The sequence below is a fragment of the Ictidomys tridecemlineatus genome, chromosome 5 (genome assembly GCF_052094955.1).
Source record: "Ictidomys tridecemlineatus isolate mIctTri1 chromosome 5, mIctTri1.hap1, whole genome shotgun sequence".
Taxonomy (NCBI): domain Eukaryota; kingdom Metazoa; phylum Chordata; class Mammalia; order Rodentia; family Sciuridae; genus Ictidomys; species Ictidomys tridecemlineatus.
Window position 1 is genome coordinate 149,565,244 of NC_135481.1, and position 12,092 is coordinate 149,577,335.

General features: G+C 37.6%; 1 protein-coding gene across 4 annotated transcripts; it reads right to left on the bottom strand.

The window, feature by feature from the left end:
- Positions 1-3,220: 3,220 nt before the first annotated feature.
- Tm2d3 (TM2 domain containing 3) lies at positions 3,221-11,626 on the bottom strand. 4 transcript variants are annotated; one of them, XM_005320073.5, is made up of 6 exons: positions 11,471-11,626; positions 10,944-11,036; positions 9,304-9,461; positions 7,784-7,958; positions 6,224-6,299; positions 3,221-3,545 (listed from the first exon to the last, which is right to left on the bottom strand). In XM_005320073.5, the coding sequence occupies exons 1-6, from the start codon at positions 11,559-11,561 to the stop codon at positions 3,380-3,382; spliced, it is 759 nt and encodes a 252-aa protein (XP_005320130.1). In that variant the 5' UTR covers positions 11,562-11,626; the 3' UTR covers positions 3,221-3,379. The 4 variants fall into 4 exon arrangements, with proteins under 4 accessions (XP_005320130.1, XP_077907399.1, XP_077907400.1 ...); XM_078051273.1 differs by having other exon boundaries at positions 3,221-3,563; XM_078051274.1 differs by lacking the exon at positions 10,944-11,036 and having other exon boundaries at positions 3,221-3,563; positions 11,471-11,624.
- Positions 11,627-12,092: the final 466 nt, after the last annotated feature.

Below are 12,092 nucleotides of genomic sequence, written 5' to 3' on the forward strand. Positions count from 1 at the left end.
TTTGTTGGATATGGCATGAACAGAGGGGAAGCTGAAGAGCAGGGGTAAAGGAAATCTGTCTTCATTTTGGAGCTCTCCTCGTGTCTTATTTGAAAAGCTGCATCAGACATAGCTCATTTTCCACTCATTGCTCATGGGATGAATTAAAATCACTTGCAAATTCCTTAGCTGATGATGCACCAAAAATAAATGCAATTCTGGCATAAGGTATTAAAAAAAAGCACAGTGAAACATAATGGTATAGCTTAGAGAAGATATTTTTACATTTTTAAGTCTTGAGGCATACGAGCTTTTTAAAATACCTTTTTATAAGCACCATAAAGCAGAATGGCTCCTCAGTCATTTGGAGAAATCGAAGCAACATGGTGCTATAGACAAATATTTATCCAAAGCCAATTTCTGAATATTATGTTGCTGCAGCCACATCAAGTACCTTGAAATTCTTAAATGATTATTTCAAAACCTCCAAGACACTGGGGACATTAACACACTCAGCAAATATATGAAGGACTCTGTGTGCAAGGCATTATACTAAGGACAAAGGGAATGAAGGAAATAAATAAAATGGCACCTTCCTGTGAGGAATTACTGGGTGTAATATGCAAGAATGCTGACATAGCAAAGTAAAGATATAAAGACTACATAATGACAGATGGCAAGCTGCAGTGATAAATCCTGAATATCTAGAAAAACATCGAGAGGGTTGACTTATATGGTCTCCAACCTGTGTAAACAGGTTCCCTAATATTTCCTAGTCAGAACTCATAGAACACATTCTATGGTCTCTTTATGCTCCCTCCCAAAATTCATGAAATCTTAACCCCCTTGCACAAAGGCAACGGTATTTAGAGGTGGGGCCTTAGGGACATGATAAGGCCATAGAGTGGAACCCTCATGAAGGAATTAGTGCCCTTCCTTATGAAAGTAGCCCCAGAGAGACCCTCCACACTAATACCATGTGAGGACACAGAAAGGTATGCTATGCGAAAAGGGGCCTTTACCAGATATTAAATCTGCCAGCACTTTGATCTTGGACTCCATTTCCGTGAGAAATAAAGTTGTTATGTAGAAGCCATCCAGTTCATGGTATTTTGTTATGGCAGCTCAAATGGACTGCTATAGAAATAGAACAATGGATAGCAGAGGAATAAAACCCCAGGCCAGAGCCAAACGTGGCATTTTGCTGCCAATACAAGCCCATGGGATTTTTAACAGTTCACACTCACCCTCACTGGTGTCCTTTGAAAGTGTATTTTATTCTGCAGTTTTTTTTAAGGGGCTGTTCATCATTCATAAGATTGAATGCAGAGAACAAGATTCTTGCTTCTATCATTCATAAGATTGTTTAAACTGTATTTGTAAATTTCTTCATATTTCCTTACTAGTTCTCTGCCTCAGAGACTTGACTCCACCAAATCCTTGATATAAAGGTACCCCTGATTGGCTTATACACTTTAAGTTCCAAAGGCCAGCCCCCTGTGCAAACTTTTTAGGATTTGAGAACAAGTTCATTCATATTTCTTTTTATGGATTCTGAATCTTCGAGCTTTCACCTTTTAAACAAGGCAACTTTGTTATTTAAGTCAGGTCCAAAAACTATAAAAATGGTCAATTATCAGCTGGGTGTGGTGGCACATACCTGTAATCCCAGAGACTTGGGAAGCTGAGGCAGGAGGACTGCAAGTTTAAAGTCCAGTCTCAGTAACTTAGAGTTTGTCTCAAAATAAAAAGGGACAGAGCTCAGTGGTAGAGGGTAGAGCTCAGTGGTAGAGGGCCCTTGGGTTCAATCCTCTAGTACACACACACACACACACACACACACACACACACACATATATTTTTCTCCAACTGTCAAGGAAGCTGCTATTTATTTCTTCCAGGAGCAATGTGTACAGCCAATAACTTCCCACCAACCCCACTCCCTGGCTCCACCACGTGTGGTTGCTCAACAGGGAAATGTTAAGAGATTCTATTCTACATGGAGCTAAATAATTAAGAGGATAATTTTATTATAGTTAACAAAGGGCTGCTTTTTGCTGTTTAAAAGTTATTTTCTAAGCAAATGCCAATTCAACCATGAGTCTCACAAATAAGAAAAAAGTATTAATTTGCCCTTTAAAAGCCCACACAAACTGTGAAAAAACAATTGCCTCAAATTATTGCTCTATGCTCACAGACAAGTTTCTAGAAAAAAGAAAAAAAAAAAACAACTTATGATTGGCTGCTTTGGAAGTAGAATGGGAAAGCAAATGTAAAGGGGATGCACCACCTAGTGACCAGAGCTGGAACTGCTCTTGATGAAATCCAGACATACCTAATCAAGAAGACACCCATTTTTCAAAGGCAAGTTACCACCAAAATGATTTAATTCTCTTTTCAGGGAACCTGTAATTAGCAAATAAACTAGAAAAAAATAAGAGTCCATCTCATGATATTTATGTAAATACTCCCAAGAGATATTTTACAGCTTCTAGATCAGGTATGATGGTTAAGTCTTCTGGCTATTAATATGTGCAGATGTTTAAAAAAGCAATACACACAGACACCTAAATTTGAAAAGAAGAATGTTAAGAATATTTAAATGTTTCGAAAGCAACCTTGAGTAGAACCCACTTTGAATAATTGCTTTTCTGTCCAATAAAGGGTTCACGAGAGAACTACAATAATTCAAAAACATTTATCACATTTACCAACACTTCCACTTTATCAATAGACTGCTGGAATGTGGCAAAAATAAACATTTTACTTCTTAATAATAAAGGTAAGTTGTTATGACTATTCAAGATATTTAAATATAAAAACAGTGTACAATATTTCTTAAAGTGTAATTTTATTAATTTTAATACATTTGCAACCCTCTACTTTATTAACAAAATTTGAATCATGGTAACTAAACACATAAGTTCTACATTTTACTTTATAAAGACCAGACTATACTGCAAAGCTCAAAAGATGACTGAAGCAGACATAGAAAACCTTAGTTAGATAACAGAATCAGAGCTCACCCATTCTCTACATTCACAGCTGAATGGCTTTTCAAGACATCCCCTTCAGGTTGGAGATACAAACCACAGATTGACTCAAGCAACAATAAAACTAACTTCATGGAATTAAATGGCCTTTCCATCACTGCAAAATTTGTTCTTCTGGGTTTAAGTTTATATTTTTTCACAGAAAAAAAATAATTCAGGTAAATAAAAACAAATTCCAGGTTAGCATGTTCAGTGTTTAACTTCTTTATTTTACCTTTATCAAGGCAAGCAAAGTACAGATGCTGTACATTAAAAACATACAAACACACAACTCACAACACATCAGTTACTATAGGCCAATAGACCTTTTCCTAAGGACTGCTCCTCTCTGAAGCACATAACCACAGCTAAATGTACAAAGAGCCATCTGCTGGTCCCACGTAGCCAACTCCAATTAGCAAGACATCTATTAGTGTCCATATTCCCAGGCCACCAAAGCTGAAGAGCTTGCCCAGGCCTTCACGCCACTGGCCCAAGTAGAAGCGGTCTGCTCCAAACCCACCTAGTGTGATGCTGCAACAATAAAGTAGGCTGAAATCCGTAAATGTAGCCAGCTATGGTGTAATATCCACGCCAAGTCACATTTGTGAAAAGGTCTTAAATTATAACAACCCCTAGTTAGAGCATAAATGACCATTTCACAAATTCACAACACCAAATAATGCTGGGCAAGACTGCTTATCAAAAATAAACACATATGGCTTAGCATGCACAGGGCCTAGGATTCAATCCCCAGCACCAAGAAAAAAATGAATAAAGAAGCATACAATTTTTAACCATGGTGAAAGATACGTTTTTCTCTTTTTAATAAAAATATTCAATCTCACTGCTTTTTAATCAAATTAGTCTGACAGAAAGTGTTCTGACATGGAGTCTTGAGACATATACCACAATGAACCAAACCAGATAAAGTTGTCTTAACTTTCTTCAGTCACTTTTTTTCTTTTTGGTATTGGGGATTGAACTCAGGGGCACTCAACCACTGAGCCACATCCCCAGCCCTATTTTGTATTTTATTTAGAGACAGGGTCTCACTGAGTTTAGCACCTTGTTTTTGCTGAGGCTGGCTTTGAATTCACAATCCGCCTGCCTCAGCCTCCCCAGCCACATGCCCGGCTTTTCAGTCATTCTTATCTAAAAATTTAGTATTACGAATTAATGATTCTTAAGTGCTTCAAATCTTAAGATCTAACATTATCAGGAAAATATTTATTATAAAAATTTCAAAACTCAAATGAAAGGAAAGAGTAGAAAACAGTTTCCATGAGCCAGCTCTCATGATTATTCACATTCAGCCAACTCTGTTTTGATATTGTTAACCTACACCCTCCCCCTACTGCAGAAGACTGCTGGCTCTGTGTTTCCAAAGGAGGTTCTGCATTTGTAGTCAATCAACCACAGATCAAAAATATTTTTTGGAAAAAAACTGCCTCTGTACTAAAAATGCACAGACTTTTCTTTTTGCCCTTATTACCTAAACAATATAGAATAACAACTATTAACATAGCATTCAGGGCTGGGATTGTGGCTCAGTGGTAGAATGCTCGCCTAGCATGTGTGAGGAACTGGGTTCAATCCTCAGCACCACATAAAATTAAATAAATAAAGTCATTGTGTTCATCTAAACTAAAGAAAAACATTAAAAAAAACTATAGCATTCACATTGTATCAGGTATTATAAATCATCTAGAGATGATTTAAGCACGTGGAAGGATATCTATAGTTCTATGCAAATACTGTGCTATTTTATATAAAGGATGTGAGTATCCAAGTGGACCCTAGAATCAACACCCAAGGCTTCTGAGGGACAACTGTACTTTGGGGCATATCTCATTTACAGAGAATATTTTAAAAGTACTATGTTAACTCTGAACTCATTGAAAATGCAAATTGTAAATTGTTTGCAAAGAAAATATGAGATCCATTTTTAATATGTGCCAAAGTGTTCAGTAAGATGCCATAAAACTGGAAATAAAACATTGATTTAAAAAAAAAAGTACTATGTTAAACTCTATGAAGGAAACAATTTTTAAGTCCTTAAATGTATCATGGTAATGTAAGATGTTAACTATGCAGCAGAGACTGGGTGAGGGGTGTGAAAGAAACTCTCTACCATCTTTGTGACTTTTATATAAGTCTAAAATTACTTTAAATTAAAAAGTTTTCTTTTAAAGTCAATTGCTAGCTTAATTTGAATAATTAACTGACAAAAACTATGTATGGCCAGCTGTCAAATCTTATTTTGTCATGTCTAATTTCCTATCTTGGATTCCTCTTTTACTTTCCAGTAAACCTCTGGTCAGCACAAACCCTAATGTAATGTCTCTCAAAAATGGGCAATTTGGCCTTCTAGGGAACATTTGGCCAGGTCTGGAGGCATTCTGATTGTCCCCACTGGGGGAATGGGGTATAACAACTAGTAGTAGGTATAGGCTAAGGACACTATTGAAAATTTTTACTATGCACAGGACAGCTCTACTACAAAGAATTATTTGGCTCAAAATGTCAACAGGGAGGTGGTTAAAAAATCTTGCCCTATGTCACATATTGCAGGTCTCAGGCTCTAACATCAAGACTTCATGGTAGATAGCATAACTTTTTGATTAAACATTTAACCAGGGCCCCACCTATCTTTCCCCTTAGTGGGAAGACTGATATAATCCTGATGAAAAGTTTTAAAAAAAATTTTAAGAGTTATAGATCTGTAATTATCTGGATGATAAAATTATAGATTATTTAGTTTTTCTTTATTTTCCACTTTCATTATATTATATTATAATAAACTTATATAAAATAGCTTACATTATATAAAATAATGTTATTTTTTATAAGGTCAAAGTTACTTAAAATTTAAAAATATACCCTGCAAAACCTTCATATTTTAGCCTATGCATTTTACTGATTCACATAAGTTCAGGATGGGAACCCTGATTAGTCCTAATGCTCTATAATAACAACTCAATTAAGTCATTTCTAGAATGACTTAAAATCTAAATATGCCTGCAGCTAAATTCTACAAAAGTACTGTCTGATCTTTTTACCTATCTGCACCTGTGTTTTCTAGAGGCTATCTAATAAAAGTGGTAGGATCTTAGCAAAGGATGTCTCTGGCTAAGCCTAATGTTTGAAAAATTGCATTGATCCCAAATAAATCCAAATGGTATTTTTAACTTATTAATACCAAAGCTTACCTTAGAGCCAGAGCAGTCGACCACTTATAACCTCCAGTCCAATTACAGTATAGCATTTTGGGAAAAGTACGATTACCTTACAAAAACAAAAAGGAAAACACTCTACATTAAAAAATGGGTACAAAAATACTCTTAGAGAAGTCATTATAACTAATGCCTTATAATTTAGAATCAAAAGGTCACCTCTTTTTATAATTAGTTTTACTCTAGTTAATAACACAAAGAAAGTCCTTACCATCTATAAGCACAGATTTAATATTTAAATCAGTTAAGTTGGTGTTAAAACTTAAAGAATATGAAATGCTCTACTAGATATCAAAACTTTGGGTGAAGACAGATATATACAACAGGAAGAGCCAGCCCAGAACCAGCACCACATATAAACACTTGACATATAATAGTGACAGAGATGAGCTGCAAAATTGGCTATCTAGGTGGGAGGACATAGAAAGGTGAATTTGCCTTCTAACATCTACCAAAGTCAATTTCTCATGGATTATAGTACTAACTGTAAAAGGCCAAACTTCCAGTTTTTAAAAGAAAATAAATATAGAAAATTATGAACCTGGGGTGGGAAAAGAAACAACAAAAAGAAGTAGTTAACTATAAGACTAATTATTTAATCACATTTTTAAAATTCTATTAATCAAAAGATACTCTAAGGAAAGTAGGAAGGAAAAAAGTCAAAATCTGGGAAAGAGTTTTAGGGTCACCTAAGGACAGTACCAAGAATATAAAATAATACCAGAAATCTTTAATATTAGACAAAACCTAAAGATAAGACATACTGAAGATCTAGATCATCAAGAATAGTTATGGGCTACCACTGATGGGAATGTAAATTTCAGAATGTAAACCACTCTAGAAAATAAGACCTGAGGGAGAATACATGCCAGACACATTGCTACAAATATACAAACAGAAGATAGGTACAGAAATTTTAAGAGTTGCTGCAATAGGTAAAAACAGCAAAAAATTCAATACCTTGGAGACTGGATACACTGTTGATACAATTTTATAATTTATAATCTGACAGTGTAAAAATAATAAGAGAAGTCCCATTAGAGCCCTAATGTTGAGAGGAAAGAGGTCCCAGAAGACTACAGTCTTATGTTATTTTATACATCTAATCTAAAATAAAGAGCATATCACACTATATTACACACACACACACACACACACACACACACACACACACAGAACCACAGAATATTTTAAAAGGGAAGTGGATGATGAAATTCAAAAGGTGTTACCTCTATGGAGAAGGAAGAAAAAGTAGACAAAGGGAACATTCAGGTGGTTACAATGTATCAGAACTGTTCATTGTTAATCAGGGGAAATTCAATTACTATGTTTTAGATCTGAGATATTTTTTGTTTTGTCAATTTTGTATTTAAAAAGAGTTGCACATTTTCCATACATTTCTTTTTTAGTCCATCAAGTCTACTAATGCGGATTGGCACAACTAAAAAACCACTGGTGTATATGATAATTAAATTTTCAAGTTTCTGGTGAACTTAGAAATACTTTGTTTATGAAATTCCTTGAACTCTGACTTACCCAAGCAATGGATGTGATCCCGCACCGTGCAGTTGGCAGTGTAACGTTGCCGAGGACAGGACACTGTCATGCAGCTGGTGGAATTGGAGCACTCATAATCTGTTTCAGGAAGCTGCCAGCAAAATCTGCAAGTCATGTTGATGATAAAGCTCTTTTGGGATTTGAAATCTTGATCCTATACACAGAAGGACACAGAATTAATCAATCATAATACAGTTGTTTGTCATCATGTCATTAAGACCACATAGTCATATAATACAAAATTTCTAAAATATGTATGTTTAGGACCTAGCAGTAAGTGGGAGAAAAATAGACACAAAAACAATATGTATGCGAAAAAATGTATGTTGTATGATCTTATAATCATAAAAATATACACCCAAATATATATTACCTACCAAAGTTGGGAAAAACCTACATAAACTCACATCAAAATAGCAAAAGTTACTTCAGGGTGATAAGATTATTTTACCACTTTTGCCTAATTAACTTATTTTATAATTAGTACATGAATTTTTATTCTAATTAATTATTTATTTTTGTGCCAGCAATTGAACTCAGGGATGCTTAACAGAGTATATATATTTTAGAAGTATAGAAAAAAATTATTTTATAAGGTCATAGTCACAGATAGCTGCCTGATGCTTCTGTGAGCATAGCACACTGCCTTGCTTCCAAGTTCCAAATTTTCCCAGCATTTTCCAGCTTAAAACAATCACATGGCATATATGTCTGAATTGCTGTGTGTCATGTAGTTCTTCTCAGCTGGGCTACCTATTGGATGACCATGCCAAGTGCTCAAGGAGATGACAGCAGGAGGAAAAACCCTGAGGTGCAGACTGCAACTGGAGATGGCAGGGAAGACCTGGAACTCAGAAGCAAGGGAATGTGCTATGCTTACAGAAGCACCAAGCTGGGATCAGGGAACCTGGATCCTCCTCCAAACTTGCAGCTCAGTGACCCTCAAAAAAGGACACTCTTACCTTTCCTTCAGCTATATTTCTATCTGGGATTTATTTTGGACAAAACAGGGACTTAATTTTTTTTTTTTTCCAGAGAGGTATGCAGTCATCCCAGCGTTTACTGAATCCATTTTCTCATTACAAAGAACTGACTCCTTGGCAAGCTCATCTATGTAAAAAGACATTTTCATGCCTCTATATTATACCAGCTCTCACTACCAAGAACACAGAACTCATCTGCAGGAATTACACCCAATTCAGATACACTAGTAAAATGAGACCTTCTCCAGGTCTTACAAAACAACATTTTAGTCCTGCACATTTTCATATAATACCAACTGGCTTGTCAGTTACCAACATAATTGGAACAGTAGCAACTTGATAAGGAAAGGAATACAGGATTTTAAAATTTATTTCTATTTATGTACTTTACAGGGCTGTTATAAAAGAATACAAAAACAATTTCAGAATCTCCCTCCAACAGTCAAATCTAACAACACTTTTTAACTTGGGAATTTACAATGCATTTATTTAGAATAGGTAAGCTGCAGTACTTACAACACATGTAACAGAAGGTTTCACTGTACAGTCAAAAGTGACAGGCTTCCCATAGACACAGGAGAAATTTGTAGCACAGTCTATACAGTCTGCAGGAAGTCTGCTACATAAACCATTGCTTGGACACTTCATCATATAGGGTGGGATTTCGGTACTTTCTGTGAGAGGTGAGAGAGTGGCTTATTCTCTCTTGACACTGATCAGAATAACAGGAAAACAATTTTTCTAAGGTGAAGAGACACAAACATTAGCAATGAGACACTATGCTGGAATGCAAAAAGCACTAAGTTGGAGTCAGAGTCAGAGAGACACCTACAATTAAAGTATGGTTCTGCCACCAGCCAGCTGTATGACCAGGTGGGCAGCATACTGGTAAAAAGTATTTCAGTCCTGCCTCCCAAGTGGCCATGAAAATTGAAGATGCTCATGTACAAATAATGTAGAGAAAATGTCAGGTGCAAGTTAGGAGCTCAAAAAATCTACCATTTATAAGATGAAAAACTAAATCTTAGACAAGGTAGGAGTTATGGAAAATCTCAGGAAATCTATGGTACAAATGAAGCCAGAATTCAAATCTCTCCATTTCCAATCCAAAATTCTTTTCATTCAAATTTACTGAATAGGAAATGAAGCCACTGACACCTTTGGTGTACCAACTCTAGAATCTAAACACTTTGTCATTATTCCACACTGATATTTCAATAAGCCATATTTGCTAATATTTATATTTTTATAACAAGGTTCAAATTAATTCCATATTTTAATAATTTTTTCAGCAAGTTGCAACTTTTTAAACCTTTTTAACAGTTAATAGAACATAAAAGTCACTAGTATTAATGAGAAGAGGGGTTTTCAAAAATGTGTAAAAGAGCCAAGAATTCTTGCGTTTTCTCTTTAAAAAAAAAAAGCATCTTAAATCACATTCAATCAACTTTCACATTCAAATAAGAATCCTAAAATACCTCTTCCAGTTTTGAGTCATTGGTATAATGGAACTCTAAAGGAATGAAACTACTTTCCATTTACCAAACACCACTGTATTAAGCAGTCAATCTACAAAATACAATTTTCTTTTCTATTGTTCCTATTTCTACATGGCTGGAGTCTGGACACTTTAGAACCACAACTGCTTTCAGGCAGTTGGGCTAACCTCACAGCCTGAATGGAGAGGAAACAAAGGCCCAAGAGGGGTGAGTAATTTCCTCAAGTTCCCAAAAGCACCATGAGACTCAAGGCTTCATGTCTCCATTAATCCCTCTCATACGCTTCCAATTCATACAGCATTGGGGGACCTTTTAATCACCAGCAGGAACTGGGTGCTAGAAATAGAAGGAATTTTCTGAAGGGAAAGAAGCACTGGTTAAAGGTTACTTGGATCGAGGAAGTGGAAAAATAACACAAATAAGACTGAAATGAGAAGCGTGAGGTTGGAAAAGAGATGAGGTAGGAATGTCAAAAGGTATTCAAATACCAAAACTGTCTACTGAAAATGGCTGTGTATCTGCCCATAATTCACATAACCTAAGATACAATACACAGTCAAAAATTAAGTGTCTTTGTATAAAGAAACTGTATCAAAACCAGAAAGAAACTACTATATATAAAAAGGCACATTTACTAGAATAGAAAACGTCTAGTACCTGCTGCCCTGGGAACTACTGTGAATGTACGTGTTGGGCCCGGATCCTTTATTGCCTGAGCCAGCGGCTGCGAATGCTCTAAATTTAAGGATCCTACAATTAGAGAAACACGTTATCCCGGGATATGAAAACCTTGGTTTGTGTGGTTAACACGCAAGTACTACACCAAGCCAATAACTGCTCTTGAAAACCTCAGGGTCTGACTTCCCGAAGACAGAAAACTGAAAGGGCGCATCACCAATAGGGTCTACACCGTTTCGAGTCTGCAGGTTAACAAAGGCGGTTTCAAGTTCAGTTTCTGTTTCCCCGGCGGAGCCACGGAGAGTTCCCTCTAAGCTGGAGGGTTCGGTAGCGAGGTAGCTGAGCACAGGCTCCGGCGAGGCATCCAGGGCACGCCAGACTGCAGCTACCCGCCGCCCGCCGCCCAGCACGCAGCCTCTGTGGTCCCGGCCCCAACGCTTCTAGCAGCTCCTGGGACCCTCTAAACTCTCAGCCCGCCCTGGCGCGACCCCCGACCTTTAACTCACCACCACCAGATAGAATGTAGAACTGCGAGAGGAAGAGCAGCACGCGACACAAGCGGCGGAGGCGCTGGAGCGGTCCCGCCGCAGCTGCCATCTTGCCGGCGCGCGCGCACTTCCGGGCCGGGAGGCGGGGTTCCCGGCGCGCGCCTAATGGGGGCGTGTCCGGGCGCGGCCTAAGGATTCCGGGGCGCAGGCGCTCTGAAGCTGTGGTCCCGCGCTATTCTGTGCGGCCGCCGCACCTGCCGAAGGTCACCTGGAGGAGTGCAATCGCCTGACCCGGTGAAAATGCTCGGTCCCCTAGCGTCCCTCACACTGACTAAACGCGTGCCCCGCCTCCTTCTCTTTCCACTGCTGTAGCCTGGGAAAGGATCGCCGTAGTACCGAAATTCACCCAGAAGTGACTGAAGGTAGAGGCGGAAATTTGGGGAGTTAGGCACTATATTCAGGTAGTGGGATGCCTACGTTTAGAGATAAACGTTGCTACTGTGTGCTAGGTACTGTGCGAAGGTGCAGGGACCACATTTCATAACTGCCCTGCCTTACTAGCCAACTCCTTAAGGATACGTGGTATTTAGAGAAAATTCCTGTACGACTGGGAAAAAGCCCGATGTGGGATTTTTCACGC